This window comes from Galendromus occidentalis, unplaced genomic scaffold (assembly GCF_000255335.2).
Source record: "Galendromus occidentalis unplaced genomic scaffold, Mocc_1.1 scf7180000077533, whole genome shotgun sequence".
NCBI classification, from domain to species: Eukaryota; Metazoa; Arthropoda; class Arachnida; order Mesostigmata; family Phytoseiidae; genus Galendromus; species Galendromus occidentalis.
Window position 1 is genome coordinate 172,060 of NW_003805521.1, and position 15,487 is coordinate 187,546.

General features: G+C 50.4%; 2 protein-coding genes across 2 annotated transcripts; one reads left to right on the forward strand and one right to left on the reverse strand.

The window, feature by feature from the left end:
* Window positions 1–686: 686 nt before the first annotated feature.
* On the forward strand, window positions 687–14,111 carry LOC100908756 (tyrosyl-DNA phosphodiesterase 2). The gene is made up of 8 exons (XM_003748488.2): window positions 687–1,024; window positions 1,183–1,362; window positions 1,438–1,544; window positions 1,743–1,858; window positions 1,970–2,143; window positions 2,221–2,354; window positions 2,508–2,712; window positions 14,083–14,111. The coding sequence occupies exons 2-7, from the start codon at window positions 1,199–1,201 to the stop codon at window positions 2,662–2,664; spliced, it is 852 nt and encodes a 283-aa protein (XP_003748536.1). The 5' UTR covers window positions 687–1,024; window positions 1,183–1,198; the 3' UTR covers window positions 2,665–2,712; window positions 14,083–14,111.
* On the reverse strand, window positions 11,660–12,336 carry LOC108864934 (achaete-scute homolog 2-like). The gene is made up of 2 exons (XM_018641440.1): window positions 12,200–12,336; window positions 11,660–12,092 (listed from the first exon to the last, which is right to left on the reverse strand). The coding sequence occupies exons 1-2, from the start codon at window positions 12,334–12,336 to the stop codon at window positions 11,660–11,662; spliced, it is 570 nt and encodes a 189-aa protein (XP_018496956.1).
* Window positions 14,112–15,487: the final 1,376 nt, after the last annotated feature.

Sequence of the window (15,487 nt, forward strand, 5' to 3'; positions counted from 1 at the left end):
TTCCCATGCCGTGTTGGGCATATTTGTGTCGACATCGATCTATGACGAACTGTGTAGCTTGGCGGGGATGAGATTTCCATTATCTGTGAATCGTATCTGAGATCGCCATCCTCACTCTTGCTCTGGGACGCTCCATAAGGATGCGGAGGATTAGCTATCACAGAATCGATTGCGATAATTGCCGCTGAATAGCTCGCATGCAATAGCTATTATGAACCCAAGAATGGGCCCTCACATACGCTGTCGTTCGGCGTTCGGCAGTAGGCAAGCAGTATGGCGCTCGGGCTGCCGTAAGGAGAGAGTAAGTGGTGATATGGGCACATCGATATTTGTCGATATGCTCTCAGATCGCTAGATGAGAAGTTGACTCAAACTTCAAACTCAGACGGAGATTTCTGGGGCCGCTGAACACCAAGGTCTTTCTTCCCCAATAATTCGGGGCCTGCGAGATGTCAAGGGTTCGAAATGGCGGGAATCTGCCGCATGCTTGGAAATCATCCGATCCTTGAACCAGAATGAACAACGGATAATTGTAGTGTCGAAGGTTCGAGGCAATCATATGTCAGCTGTCAATCGTTGAGAGCGGTTGTGTTCGATAGAGACTTCGGAGAGGGGAGCGAGGGGACCGTCGCGGAATGATACACGGTGCCTCGCTTACTGATATAAGAGAGCTACAATAAACAGTCGGGGCTCCCGATCACCAGGACCACGGGTGTGTTCATCAGGATACTACAATAATCCACGCCGAAACAACTCAAGAGTGTTGTTGGAGACTGGAGACCGAATTCGGTGGGAATCCGTCGTCTCCGAAGCCGATGCCGCGATTGTTTATCTAGCGAGCAGCGAACGTTCGAAGATCGGAAAATGAAAAAAAACTTTAGCCTCGTGGAGCCTCCGAGACAGACGACGCAGCCGACTTTCAGTCGAACGGAGGATCCGCAAACGCTTCAGTTCATCCACGTCGCTCGGAGCGCGAAGTTCACGCCTCCGTCCCTAGCCCGTTCTAGTCCGCGTGAACACAACAGTGAGTACGAAGGGAGTAGCATGGCGGCATGGGAATCCCATGTACGTTTGTCTCTCCTTGTGCAAGTCTGCGACGAAATCGCGGTCTGTCCGGTTTTCGTTGTGAGGCCGGTATCTTTAACCTTACAAGACCTATCTTGATTCACGGTTTCATTCCAGCACTGTGAAAACCGAGATGCCTTCCGAGCGAGCTCCAGGAGACGTCGTCGGGCTTTCAAGCGACAGCGATACGGGAAAGGAGTCCGATGATCTTCTCAAGATCGTTTCGTGGAATATCAACGGTCGGGAACAGAACAACCGAAACTACCGGACCGAGGAAATCTGTTCCTTAGTCAAGCAGTGAGCTTTCCTCCGAGTACGATGTTTAGTATGTCGGTGAATATTTCATGTCAGCGTCGTCCGAATTCATTGCAGCTCGGTCGCTGCAGACATTGTAATGCTGCAAGAAGTTGTTCCACCATCTTTGCGTCTCATTGAGAAAAGGTGCTCCAAGGACTACCACCTCGTACATTCACATTCGGGTATTGCTTTACTCCTATGCAGAATAATCAATTCATACCCTTCCAAGCTACCGATTTATGCCAAAAATCAATCAAGATGAAGTCGACCGATATCTATGGCTTTATCGATTTGAAATTCCATCTGTGGGAATTTGACATGATTACCGTAGTCTGAGAGTTTCAATTCCGAATTCTTGTCAATCGGTGCGACAATTCTAGGCGAGGCCGAAGATTTCACCGCGATGTTATTCCGCCGAGAACGAGTGAGCTTGATGAAGCACGAAGTATTCGAATTCCCCAAGAGCGTCATGGGCCGGAAGTTGCAGGCCGCGGAGGTGAGCAGTCGTTCTGATGCTACGTAACCCCGTCGAGAGCCCGAGTGAGTGAATTCGGCATTTGGCTCGCTCAACAGTATCTCGAACTGGAACACATGCGATTTGCCCCAGGTGTCTTTCAAAAACGCGCATAAATTGTTCATCTTCAACACGCATCTCGAGAGTACAAGAAAATTCTCGGAGACGCGGAGGGAACAACTGCAGGAATGCTTCAGGAAGCTCAACAAGATTCCTGACGAATATTCGGCGGTGCTAGCAGGCGATCTCAATCTTCGCGACAGGGAGGTTCGTTTTTTCTTCGGTCGATTGGCGGAATAAGATCTTCACCTTTCGGGTTGACTCTGATGCCGTGTCTCTTCCAGCTCGACGGAATAGGCGGGATTCCCGCTGGTATATGTGATGTCTGGGTGCACGATGGTGCCAGACCGGAATCGGAATACACCTGGGACATGGTCACCAACGACAATGTACAGTGGAATTCTCCATCAAAACCTCGGTAACCCTTCGCACCCTCTCCTGCAGACAAAAGTCGCAAGAAAGACTGGATTGGATGCTTGAGGATCTATTCCAGTCTTTCCAGGGACCACGGAGTTGTGCATGCTCCCCCAGTCCTCATGGGCTCGAACTCATTCGATTTTGTTATTTCAAGGTGTCGTTACGACCGCATTTACTTCAAAGAATCCCTGGCTCAACGCCGGGCATTGAAGCCTGTATATTTCAGTTTCCTCGGTCTACAGCGGATCACACCCCCACAATGTTTCCCCAGCGATCATTGGGGACTACGCGCGCATTTTAAGCTTCAATGACGATTCACGATTCTGTGTTTCTGAAAGAAAGCCTCACCATTCCACTACGTTTCATAGTACGATAACGGGCTTCTGGTTATGGAGCCCGATCTCTCCTTTTTATCAATGAAGGAATAAAGATTGGTTCAATGGATCCATAGTGAGATTCTTCATTGAAAGATGGGCACAGAAGCCATGGCTGTATGTTCTCCAGACGCTCGCGTTTTTTGCGGCGAGGATGACAGGTTTCATCATCCACTGATACACGAGGACAACTCCTTCTCCTCCGTTCGTCCAGTCCCCGCTCGCCGTAAGGGAAACGTCTTTCACAAGGTTTCCCGAATGATGCGACTCGAATCGAGGAGAGAGCGTTCTACCAGTAGCGGAAACACCCATGCTTTCCATGTCCGAATCATCGTATTGTCAATCGGGAGCAGACGAGGCTCGCTGAGGCTCCGCGCAGGCATCGAATCGAGGAAGGCGGAATGTCCTCGGAGATTCGGTGATGCGAATGGCTCGAGCGATGGTGCTATCTGCAATCGAATGAAATAGAGCCGCGAGCCCCCGTGCCTCAAGAATCCGCAGGAGAAATTTTTGCGCATCGTCATTCACGGCGCATGGACGCGACATGGACATGCATTCTAGATCCCTCAGTGTACTCTGATCAGAGATGTTCAACTTGTAAAAATGATGAACTGAGGCCGAGTCAGAACGATTATCAGCATGCCCGTTTCAAAGACCTTCTCCCGATGGGATGTCCGCTTTCTGGCAGAGAAAGGTCCCCGTACATGGGACGTCTGGTGATACGTCGATAGAATTCCCTCGATGGTCCATTACGGAATCGATTGGGATCTCTGGGCTGATGCAGTTCGAGAGAGAAATTCAGGAGCTATTCTTCCCGAGCTAGGTTGCCCTCCCGGGGATGAGCGGTACCCCATGCCACTGACGGATCACCCGCCAGATTCCTCATATCCGAGCTCGAACGATTGAGAGAGATACACATGATTCAGTGCTGCGCGTTACGAGTGCCGATGAGCCGAGCAACTTACAACAATATGTCAAGGAACACTCATTAAAATTGGTCCGGAGCTCAAGCTGCAATAATATCGATGCAAATCCGCTCGTGGTCTAAGAGGGAAGGTGTGATTCATATTTTCTATCCGATTGCTTGTACAACGACGGCCATTCGCGTGCCGAACTCGATTAAATGTCAGAATCTTCCGAGTCTATGATCGGTTTGAGGTGTGTCACAAGCACTGCTCGATGTCCGAGGCTTGCCCCGCTTGTCAGAAAAAGTGCCCGAGGCCTTAGGAGAATCGAAAACTTTTTTTGTTTCAGTGCTGATTCACTCAGTGATTGCGGTATGAATCCACGAATCGCTTTTCCCTTCAAATAGCCGTGTTCTCGAAAATCCACGCCCCAGATTCGCCGAGAACGATATCCGCCGCCAGTCATCGATGTCTCATTTATGCACCGGGAGTGAAAGTCAATCAGCTCGTACGCCAGAGGATGGTGGGACATTAGAGATAACAGCCTGAGTGGCTGATTGTCTGAAAGTTTTCCAGCGTATTGAGCGTCTGCCGACTCGAAGCCCGTCACATGAGGTCACGAGATTGACCCCTGTATGTAGCAAATCCAAGACCTGTCGGTGGTCCTTGGCAGACGGAGACAACGGCAGCGAGTTCCCGTGAAATAATCCGCACCGATTATAGATTTGGCTAGCTATCCTCCGAAGCGCAGTAGACGAATTTTTCAAATCATGACAATTTTTCGCTTAATTCCTCACGCGTTCAACATTTGATTAAGTGACGCCTTCCACGGAAGCAGTGCCGAATTAATCTCAGAGCAGCGCCAGCGTATTGCTCTTGAAGTCTGACTCTGTCTCATCGGATCGCACTGCGAAGTCTTCGGAAAATAGGCGGAAAGAAATGCATCCGCTCGGTATGACTTTCATCACAGGAGCAATGGGAGTCACTTCTGTCATCGATGACCGTTGGTGGTACCGAGTGAGGCTTCTCAGTGGAATGACGTGGAGGAGTTAAAAGGATATCTATCGTCGGCGGAGTGCAACAAAAACTCTCCCAATAATGAGCGGAGCAATATCTCACTGGTGAGCGGCTATCGGGCGCGTGGCAGGGCGCGACGCCATCTACAATACTGAGGACGTAGTTAAGTAAGAAGTTGTCACCCAATCTGCTTATCAAGCCAATTTACTGTCAGCTTGCAGTTAAATAGCTCGGGTCATTAAAGTTCTTCTTCTCGCTAAGTACGAGGTTCTCGGAGCATTTCGGGTGCTGGTCGAGGTGTCCCATCCCACGCGCACTACCAGCCGAAGCAGCGTGCGGCGTGTGCCGCCGGCGCTGAATGAGTGGAAGGTGGACGCTATGTATTTTAATGCCAATATAGGCAATATGGGCTCATCGAGCGCGCGCGGTACGGAATGCCCCCTCCCATCGTTCCCTAAGCTGACCGATTCGCTTTGACAGCGGAGTTGTTGCACAGAAAGCGCACCCATCGAAATTTCGACGGGGAGATATATCTATCCATAGCCGCTCGATTCGATCAGTCTGTCAGTGAGTGAGACCGAACGTACGTCACTCATCGTAAAGAGTTATAAAAATAAGATCCGCCCCTGCGTTTATCTATCTGCGCGGATCCGTGTGCGTTATAAATGACCAGCATACGGCTCGCTTTGCTTTGTGTGTGCGCTCGTTCGTTCGCTCGCTAATATAATTCAGATTTGATGATGATGATCATTATTGTTCTTCTTCCCGATGCTGCATCGGCGCTAATTTGCCGAATATTTATCTAATCGGCCACCGCACCTACAAAGCCTGCAGCAGTTTTCGCGAGAACGGAGGATTCTGCGGAGCCGAATGCTTTGTCAGCGAGCAGATGTATTGTCAGCACCAAGGAGTCGCCCCGATGCGAATCGGTCAATATTCCTGCGCTGAAACTTCCAACGCTGATCGGAGTTCGTTTGATGTCGAATGAGCCGATCTTTCCAGAAATCGCTCCTCGGACGCGGATGCAATCTGCGGCCCGATTTCCGCTCGACCAGTCGAATCAAATCTCAAGTATTCTAATATTCCAAGACACTTCGATGATAGCAAACGGGCTCTCGAGAGTCGGAGAAAAAGAGCCAAACAACATAGCCCAACGTATGCTCGACACTTTAGAGAGGCGTCGATTTCTTCAAAGCTGTGAGGTGTTAGAAAAAAATATATTGGCGTGTGGACACCTTCAGCCGTCTGGAGAGGCTCGATAGCCGAGAATTAAGTTAATACTACTCGCTAAGTGCGAGGAACGATCTTAAGTTTTACAACCTCTGTTTCTTCGTACACTTCCTCGGACATACGAAATTGTTTGGTTGAGTGTAGTGCGACCGCGCATATACGACTCACCGACCCGCGTTCCGGTGTCCATGCAAACATCGTCCGGTGTTCTTTCGTGAAGAAGGACGCCGTTCCACGCTCACCGCTCCACCGTCTCCGGAGGACTAGACGACAGTGAAGCGTCACCCTTCGCTCCGCCCATTGACGACAAACCCCCATTTACGCTTATTTATTATCTGCAAATATATTTAATAAGAAGATTAATTGTTGATCTTGTTTCGAAGCGTACACTGAGCGGATATGACGCGCCATTCGGTTGTTTCTCCCTGCTTTCTTGTGTATTTTTTCTCCGCTGGCGCCGCTTTCGGAGCTCAGGGAGATGGTCTACGGCAACGTTGAGCGGAGTAGTCAATGAGGCATAGATGTTCAATCGACGTACATACCAAGAAAATTCATCGAGTTCTCTGTACTCTCCGAAAGGCAGAAGCCTCTGAGTTGGAACTCTTTCCCGCGGAGAAGTCGCGGGAAAGCCACTCGGAGCAATGAAGGGCTTCTCTACTGAGAATGGAGTACCCTCGGTCCCACCCATTGCTCTGACTGAAGGAGGAGAGAAAAAACTTAAAGCGGCGAATCCGTAACCGCAGCATTCTCCGCTGAACGTCCCTGAGAGAAGAGGAGCTCTTGCCTCCCTCCCCGCTGGGAGCTCCTTATTTTTCCGTATGTTGTCCGTGGAAAAAACCGCTGAATGTTAAGCATTCGTTTCGGAACTGATAGATATCTCCGATGGAAGGACGGACCGCAAGCTCGCCCTTCCGTCGAATCGCCGACTTCCTAAATAGGTGCTCTACCGAGAACCAACCCAAGGGGAATGACGAAAGCAATCGAAGTCTTGTCCGAGTCGTATCAACGCCCTTACCGAAAAGAACGGGAGAAGGGGAGGTACAGGGAACTTACAGAATAGCACGTACAAGTGATAACACACCGAATAATAGCCGACCAGGCGAGCAATCGATTTTTATCCACTGAGCACCTTGTTGATCAGTTGTGATGAAGAAGCTCCATCGTTGTGTTTGGCGAAGATCTGATCTTGATTACGAGAATGCGTGAACAATCCCAAGTGCCAATGAAAGCTTTCAGATCGTTCTCTTTCATTCCTGGCAGAGATCCCTCACTCAGACATCTGGCAACTTTTTGGCTCATTCGCACATTTTGTCTCCCTATTGAAACGGGGCGATCCCTATTTTTCTTCTGAATTCAGATCGCTCGTATCACGTCAACGCTCTCATCTCTCTCTCTCTATGAGTTCAGGCCGCTACTTGCCATACCCAGTAGATTCCTCGATGTTGACGCAACCTCTAAACCGCTTGGACAATCCTTCGAGGTTCGAAGCAAGGCCGTTTCACCCGTCTCACCGAAGCTCAAAACCCGCATAGATTCTGCCGCTCACGAGAAGAAGCGGCAGTGGCAGCAGAGACGACATTGGGCCGATCGGCGGCGCGGTGGAGCGACGATAATGCTCGCAACGTATAAATGGCGATGTAGTAGGTATCCACTACGAGATGGGTGGGATTCGGGCGCCGCGACCGCCGAAAACAAATACGCGCACCCATTTGTAAGTGTTTCCTATTGGACTATGGGTGGCCGGTCGGAACAGTTTCTGTCAGTAATTTTCTACCTCGTAAATAAAGCCGAAGCGTATTTAGCGTCGAAGAGCGCCATTTAGCAAATGGACCTCACGGACTTGAGACGTGAGTGCCATTGTTTATTCGGATGCGTGTCTTGGTCTATGTCAGTCTATGTGAATTTCTCCGCCGGCCGGCTCGCTCGCACTTTGATTTGTTGATGGCGATGTGTCTCGTTCGAAAGCAGAAACCACTCGAACATTAGTTCCGATGAGCTTCCTCTCGAACCGTATCGTCTCCCACGATACCGTGACCTCTCAACAGCGTTTAAGTATTCGCGCAAGATTGATCGTGTCCCTATCGTTTGTGGTCGGAGTATCACCACATGATCATGCGTTGACCAGCAGACCAGCGACGCGTCGTCGGCTGCCGTCTTCGACTGGCCAGCCCGCCTACCGTACATGCGGACATCCGAGAAATTGGGACTCGCGGGAATGCCGATATAATCAACCAATGCAATGTGTCGGCAAGGAACGAGGAATTCGCATTAGGTGCTGAACGCGAAATAATCTCGGGTTAAAAAACTCTCAAAACACCAGACTTTCCGTCCCAGCTAGGAGTCGGAGGACTGATGATCAGCTGGGGCTCTAAGAAAAGTTGTACAAATTACCATGAGTTCCCAATGATGGGTCTGGTCGTATGCGACTCCGAATGATCCACCCGCTATCGCACGAAGATCAAATAATTGAAGAGCTTCGGAAAGTCAAGGAAAGAATCTTTGACCGCTCACTTTAAATATCGCGTGTGTTCCACACGCTCGTCAGTCGGACAGTCGCGTTTGTTTGCCTGTATCGACCGAATTGAGACATCCTTGCTGCTGCTGCTGCCGCGGCGGCTACCGTTCTTGTCATCGGTGTCTGTCACGTCACGTTCCTCGCCTAATGAGTGAGTTCTACGTTTCGTAGATTTTATGATTTGGTGACCGCCGAGCCAAGCTACCATAGACGGGTGCTAGGTGTGATACCTTTTTCTCATTTTCATAGAGTTCCCATTAACACCTCTCAAAGCCTCTGCATATTTTGCTCGTCTAAGCAATCGTTGTCGTCGTCGCTTTCACGGAATGGAGCCACAGCGGCGTCCAATGGACAATGGTGCGGTTTAATCAACGACAATATTCCTTCCTGAAGCCATTCACCTCAATGGAACGTCGACTTCTACAACGAGCGCGTACGGGGAACAAAAAAAAGGAGAATCGACAAGCGCCCCGAGAAACTGAATTGTTTCTGTGGCGAGATTCTGAATTTGGAATGGGTGGCTGAGCCATCCCGATAGTCTCGCGCTCAACACACAAGGTGGAGGGGGGTGGAATCTCCCGATAGGATTTCAGATTCATGTTCTCCGCATTTGTTGTCATTCGTCGCCTGAAGGAAGGGACAGGGCACCCGGAGGGCGAGGAAGCCATTCTCGAGCCCGAAGAGCTCCCCTCGCGAAAACTTCTCGCATGTCGGTGCTCTTCGATGGACCATCGCTAAGTCTGTCGGAGGCTGTGAAGAAGATTTGAAGATCGAACAAGATTTTCAAGCGGGTTAATCAAACTATTAGTTTTTTTGTCGGGAGACGAAGAAGTTCGGCAAGCTGATCCGCTCCGACTTCGGCAAATACTGAGCCGAGTGAAATCTCTCGCTAAGAGCGCTACCATCATCACCGCGATCAGCAGCGATTGCAGTAGCGGCTAAAGCATTACCACCGAAGGCATCAGAAGCTACAGCCAGGAGTAGCGGTGGGAGAAGCAGAAGAAAGCCAAAAATTTCTTTCAGAATTTTCTGATCGCCGATGGGGATACTCCGCGCTCGGGCCGTTCAGCGCTGGGCTTCTGAACGGGGAGGCGTTCCATTGAAGGATGTCTCTTATGATTTATGATTTTAGCCGAATGAATTCGCTCCCCCGGACACAGGGGATTCCGGCGCGGAATTACAATGAAAAAAAGTAGACGAAGAGAAGCATGGATGAGGGACGGGGGGCGCATACGTCGCAGTCAGAAACATGGAATTTCCGTGCTCTGCGAGGTCGTAACTCTTTCAGGACCGAGCCGTCGATGCTATTTCGCCACTCCGGTCGTTAGAGCGGTCTCGACTCTCTTGGAATCTGTGGTAGAGCCGCGAGCTTAAAAAAAGCGAGCAGATCCGAGCGTGAGGAAAGCTCACGTGAGCCGATGAAGCGATTCCATCATTCGCTTTCCCGATGATAATAATCGACGTTTCAAGTTGATTCTCAAAAATCGGTGATGATACCGTGGCGCGGCTGCTCTCGAACGATTGACGAAAAACGCGACAGGCAGAGCAGACGGAGCGAAAAACGAAATGAAAAGAATCCACCCAGCGTTTGTGAGCACCTCATTGAACAGACGAGGCATCTGCGCGAATCAGAACGCACCGAGGGTATTCATAACGATGCGGTGACGGGCACGAAACCAGAACTGGGTTTTCACTAGGTGAGGTTTCCTTTCACGCAATCGACGGAGAGGTCCTACCCCACGTTCGGAGCCAGCAGCAGAGGTTTCACTCAAACCACGCGCAGTTCTGTTTAGCGCGTCAGACGATGAACCTAACGGTGACGATCTCTATGCCAGGAGCGATGCTGATAATAATTAGAAGATTTCCAGACGTTCTCAGACATCCCGTATGCACTGACGACGTGACTTACTCCTCGCACGAGTAATACGGGAAGAGTCGAAACTCGGCCGTATCGAAGGGTGTCACGGAGTCGCACAGGCGCTGCGAGTCCCCTGAGCATGAATCGGTTCCCGAGCGTAGGCCGTCAAACTCCATCAGCCGTCACTCCCACGCTTTCAGGACGAATGTTCAGACTTCGGGTTTAGGGAAGCCGGCGCGAGCGTATTGATCCTGGCGCCGGCATTCGCTATCTATGGCGTTGCTGGATTTTCTCAGAGTCCTAATGATCATAAGATATGATCACGTTCGGGACTGAATCTGTACCTTCGCATACTCAAAATTCAGGGACTGATAACGTCACTGCTTCGACGGACAGGTTCATCGTAGCGTAACTCATCCGTTTCCTCCTAGTCCTCCGGAGAGAGACTTGCCGACTCTACCTCGAATCGATCATCGAGTGGGAAATCCAGTCACACACAGGGGAACTCGATAATCTCTCGAGAAGGTGCCGCAAGAAGAAGATTCCCCTACTTCCCTCAAAAATTGTGGTAGTCCACCCCCTGAGCATTGGAGCCATGAAACTCTTCAATTCTCAACGACATGTCCCTCTTCAGGGGACATCGTTCTGATCAGAACATCGTTCCGAGTTCCTGGATTACCTTTCGGTTTATTCAGAGAAAATTGAATCCTGGATGGTTTGATGAATGGTGACGGTGAAGCAAGAACCGTGACTACACCTCTGGAGCACGGAATCATGCTCCTCCAGGATGCTCCGTCGAAGGCGGCTTCACGGCAACGACCGTGAGTCGCTTATTCTCTTCATCGACCCGGGTTGCCGATCATTGTTGGAAAAAGGTAACCTTCATCGGCCCCGCAGCTACCGTCGATTCCCCCTCGGCTGACTAACCGCAGATGCCTCTCGAAAAGAAAACTCCACGAAGTATCGAACATCGAATGCTTGTATTAAGTGCAACTCTTTCTCTCCCTTCGATATTATGTACGTTCCCCTATTCTCCATGTCTTCCATATACCCTCTATTTCTCCAGCACTCATCTTATTCGGTGCGGCTGCTGCTCCAACTTTCGCTTAGACTCTGTCCGTGGACTATTTATATGTATACACGCAATATGTACAGAAGTGCTCGACTGGTCGGTACGCTCCGTCGGGTCCGTGACTCCGTAGTGCCTCATAAAAATCGATCGGAGCTCGAACCGGTTCTGGTTGAACGTGCGTTCGCTCGACGTGGGCTCGGCTTTCTTTAGCTGCTCACTCGCTCGCTCTTCGCGCAGGTGGACTCTACATGAATCGATTCTCGAATCAGAGCGTCGTATCAATCGAGGGACTAGATTTTCTGAGCGCGAAGCTTTAGAATCTCAAGTTTAGATGATCAGAAGTGGAACCAGTCCTGCTGATATACGGGCACGCTCGGCATTGCATCGTTCGAGGTGTTCAAACTATGCGGGCTCTGGGGGGAGGTTGTCGGTGATAACGAGAAGGTGCTCGGCGAAGTCGTGGGCGACTCATAGACGCTCGATTGTAGGGTGGAAGACGGGAACGAGTTCGAAGAGGAGAATTCCGCTGGTGGTCCGACCGGTTGTCTCGTCATCTGGTCCGCGCTCTGGATCACACACTGCAGTTGACGGATATATTTGGCAGCGAGTCTCAAGGTCTCAACTTTCGACATCTTCTTGTTCCCTTTCTCGATGGGAATCTTTTGTCGAAGCACGACGAACCCGTGGTTCACTTGGCGGACTCTATTCCGTTCGCGTTCGTTCCTCCGCAAGACGGTATCGGTATAGCCGGGCGGAACGTTTGCGTACCTGAAGAAAATTATCGACTTTGACCTATGATCTCTTTTGCCCACTCGGAATGTCTCCCGCTCCGCTTGGAGAGGGATCCTTCTGCTCTACTCGATCCAGACACTGACCTTCTCAGACTGTTCCGGCCTCTTGGAGTTTCCACATGATGATGCATGCTGTTCCCAGCTGCCGTCATACCGGCGGTGTTGAAGTGGCTGCTTATTCCATTCATTGCCGCATTCACATCGAACAAAGAATCATCCATCTTGTGACCACGAGATGCGCTACAACGACTGACTTCAGAAGCACGTTCAGAAGCTTTTACAATTTCCACGGTGAGGGTTTTCGATGAAACTCTCTCCACGTCAGCGGCACGAGACTTCTGCGGTGTCCCGCCTTCACCGTGAGGTTCAGCCCATGGATTGACTCCGCTTCAGCTGGTTGGCTGCACGCACGCGACGCGAGGCCCAGACCAGAACCGCGACTCAAGATCTGGTTACGTAACGTGGTCAGATCTGAAGATACCGAAGAGCATGTGGGATGAACCCCCGTGTCTCGTTTCCCCAGCCGGCCACCGAGTGTTTCTTAAATGAGTATCTGTGGTTGACAAGTATGGTCTGTCGGATCGCGGGAATGACGAGGGGAACACATGAATTGCTTTTCTCTTTCACGAAGACGGGCGCATGGCTGATAAATCCTGTTGTTCTCGCAATTCACGTCTGTCTTCCCCATCAGGAGACCGGATCATCAATTTGCGATACATTGCGGTATGAAGAAGCGTTCCCGTATGCGATTATCGGCTAAACTGACCGATGACAACGTGAATTCTCAACATCGGAAGGCAATTTGTTCTTCTCCGGTGTGGATCTGCGGACTCCCCCTACAATAATACAGGGACGACTCTTCACCGACGAAGAACGAATGTCTCGTTTATTCTCGGTTATCACATGGACATTCTTACTATATACTTCCATCGGGAAGGCGAGGAGAGACCTTGCATCTATGAGCTCGGAATTCAGACAGGAAGCGGTTTCAGCATATGCAATGAATGTACCCAAGTACCATGGATTCTATCTTGAATATTCTAGGGGGGGGGGGAAATTAATGAAGAGGCAGTCTATAACATTCGAGAAGTATACCTAACGAATGGACACCTTCTGGGCCCGAAGACTGAGGGAGAGCGGTGTTGAAGTCAGGCAGGTTCGGAGGGCTCGGAAAATAGACGAGCCGGCTCTCGATTAGAGTATTTAAAGTATGCGCGAACGGAAAGTGCATGAAATTCCCGAGGAAGGATTTCGGTGAGCAAGCTACACATGCGAAACGGGGGAGAACCACTCTCATGAGCGTGTTGATCACTATGGTAGAATCAGCCTTCACGCTCACGGGGCCAGAGACACGCGATCGAAGCTGATTGAGGGACCCATTCGAGCTACTGGGAGCCAAGGCTCCGATAAATCGTTCGGGGAAAATCAATCCCAAGTCGAGAATATGGAGGATGCTCCCCATCAGCGTTCGGAAAGTAATTCCACGCACGCCCAATTATTCCGGCTCCGACAATCAATCGATCGAATTCAGTATGAGATTGCAGAAACGATCCACCCTTGAAACCCAGTCAGGATGGGGAGATCATCTGAGATTCGTAAGATAATTCGCTGAGAGAAGAAGCCGGAGATCTTCCAAGATTGGATTCTTGGGGGAGCCTTCCGGCCGATCTCGAGCTCTTTCAGGGAGGAAAGTCTGGAAGTCTCCGCCCCCGAAATTCATTCTCATTCAATGGAAACTCTCGAGACTTTGCCAAAAAATTGTCTCGGTAGCCATCGACTGAGGTCCGTGGCGCCTGTCAAATCACGGATCTTCGGAACCCGTTCGGAAATCCTCTTCGCGCACCGGCAACAAACATACTGACGGCATCCGCGGTAGCGGTCGCACGATTTTTTAGGGCGAGTCGGCGTGCTCAGGTTTTCTTTAGTTTTTGCTCGTTGACGGTTCAATGCGCCGGAGAGTCGGTCAGGCCGCGCATACTACTGCATTTATACTACTTCCGACCTCAAACAGATCACTTACCGCTCCGGGAGTTCCGGCTGTGTGGCAGATCTGTGTGCGTATGATCGGTGTCGCACCACGTTGTAATCTATGCCGCGCAGTCAACTGGAGCCCGAAGACCAGACTTCGGTTCCGGCTCCGCGGACTGGCGCGCGTTCCCCACAAGTCTCTCCTTCTATCGAGCGACGAAGCCGCGGTAGCTCGTGGCATCAAGTAAACTCTACCCGAGTTGTAGCGGGAATATATTCGACTCCGTATCTTTGTGAAGGCAAATGTTTCTCCTCGAAATTCCCCGCATCGGAATTCGAGGGGTGATATGGTGGGAAGTCGAGATTCTTGAAGAAATATATCATATATTATGTTGAGAATGGCCATCATATGTAATTTCTCCTAATGCTCTCGTACAAAGTTCACAGGTGGCCGACTAATAAAATAGTGATCGATTGGGTGCCCTATTGATGGATCATGTGGCGCTAAGGAGAAGAGGGGTTCTTTGAATGAGTTCATAAATCCCAGTCCGCAACGTACACGCGGTCTGAGCAAATACTAACAATGGGCGCCCATGGGTGGTCCCGTTCGAAAGTCTCCGTCGCGCACAATCCGCTCGGGGGACGTACCCTCCGATTAAGAACGAGTGCGGACGAGACACGCGTCTTGAAATATGTTATTAAAGAGTTGCTCTCGAGGCCCGGCCTGTCGATACGGAGTTCCAGACCTCAGATCATTTTCAAAATATTTCGATGGTTTCCCTCTGACTTACTGTATCGAGTCCCTCCGGTCGTTTCAAGGGTGAATAATCTATTCGACGCTTGTAGACGTACTGCCGAGTCAACACTAGTGAGAAGACATTATTTTTCTTACGCAGGTGTTCATTTACGGTCTCGCGCCGGTCGCGCACCTTGTCGTCGTGGACTTCTTTTTGAAAGAATCTCGTCGCGCGTAAACTTTGTGGACCAAGGAGTCTGAGCATATTTTTCATTTATTAATTGAGATATAAAACTTTCGCTGATAATCTGCCCCTGACAAGTGTGAATAATGCCTACCGAGAACCACACGCGAATGCGGACGTCGTCGAGCCCTAGCTTAACTTGAGTTCCATGGGGGCTGGTTCTTCCGATGACAACACGGTCTGGGCGTGCTGCGAGTCCTGTGCCGTGGCCAGACAATGAGCTCGTCGAAGATTTTCTCGTCGTACAAATGGTTCCCATTTCCCCCAGCCCAAGGGTCGACTAGGAAAACTCCGACTGCAGTCGAGATTCGCGGCACAGTAACGATAAACCTTCGAGAACGATCGAAACAATGAAGCGGATCCACATCGGTGTTCTACCGTGGAGTTCTCACTCGCTCCACCCTTCCCTTAGCCCGAGGTGATG

Bases quoted from the DNA above. Each gene is read 5' to 3' on its own strand.
- LOC100908756 (XM_003748488.2), top strand. From the start codon at position 1,199: ATGCCTTCCGAGCGAGCTCCAGGAGACGTCGTCGGGCTTTCAAGCGAC. The intron at 1,363-1,437 runs GTGAGCTTTCCT...AATTCATTGCAG, and splicing joins ATCTGTTCCTTAGTCAAGCA to CTCGGTCGCTGCAGACATTG. The intron at 1,545-1,742 runs GTATTGCTTTAC...CGACAATTCTAG, and splicing joins CCTCGTACATTCACATTCGG to GCGAGGCCGAAGATTTCACC.
- LOC108864934 (XM_018641440.1), bottom strand. From the start codon at position 12,336: ATGGATGATTCTTTGTTCGATGTGAATGCGGCAATGAATGGAATAAGC. The intron at 12,093-12,199 runs GTCAGTGTCTGG...AATTTTCTTCAG, and splicing joins GGCCGGAACAGTCTGAGAAG to GTACGCAAACGTTCCGCCCG.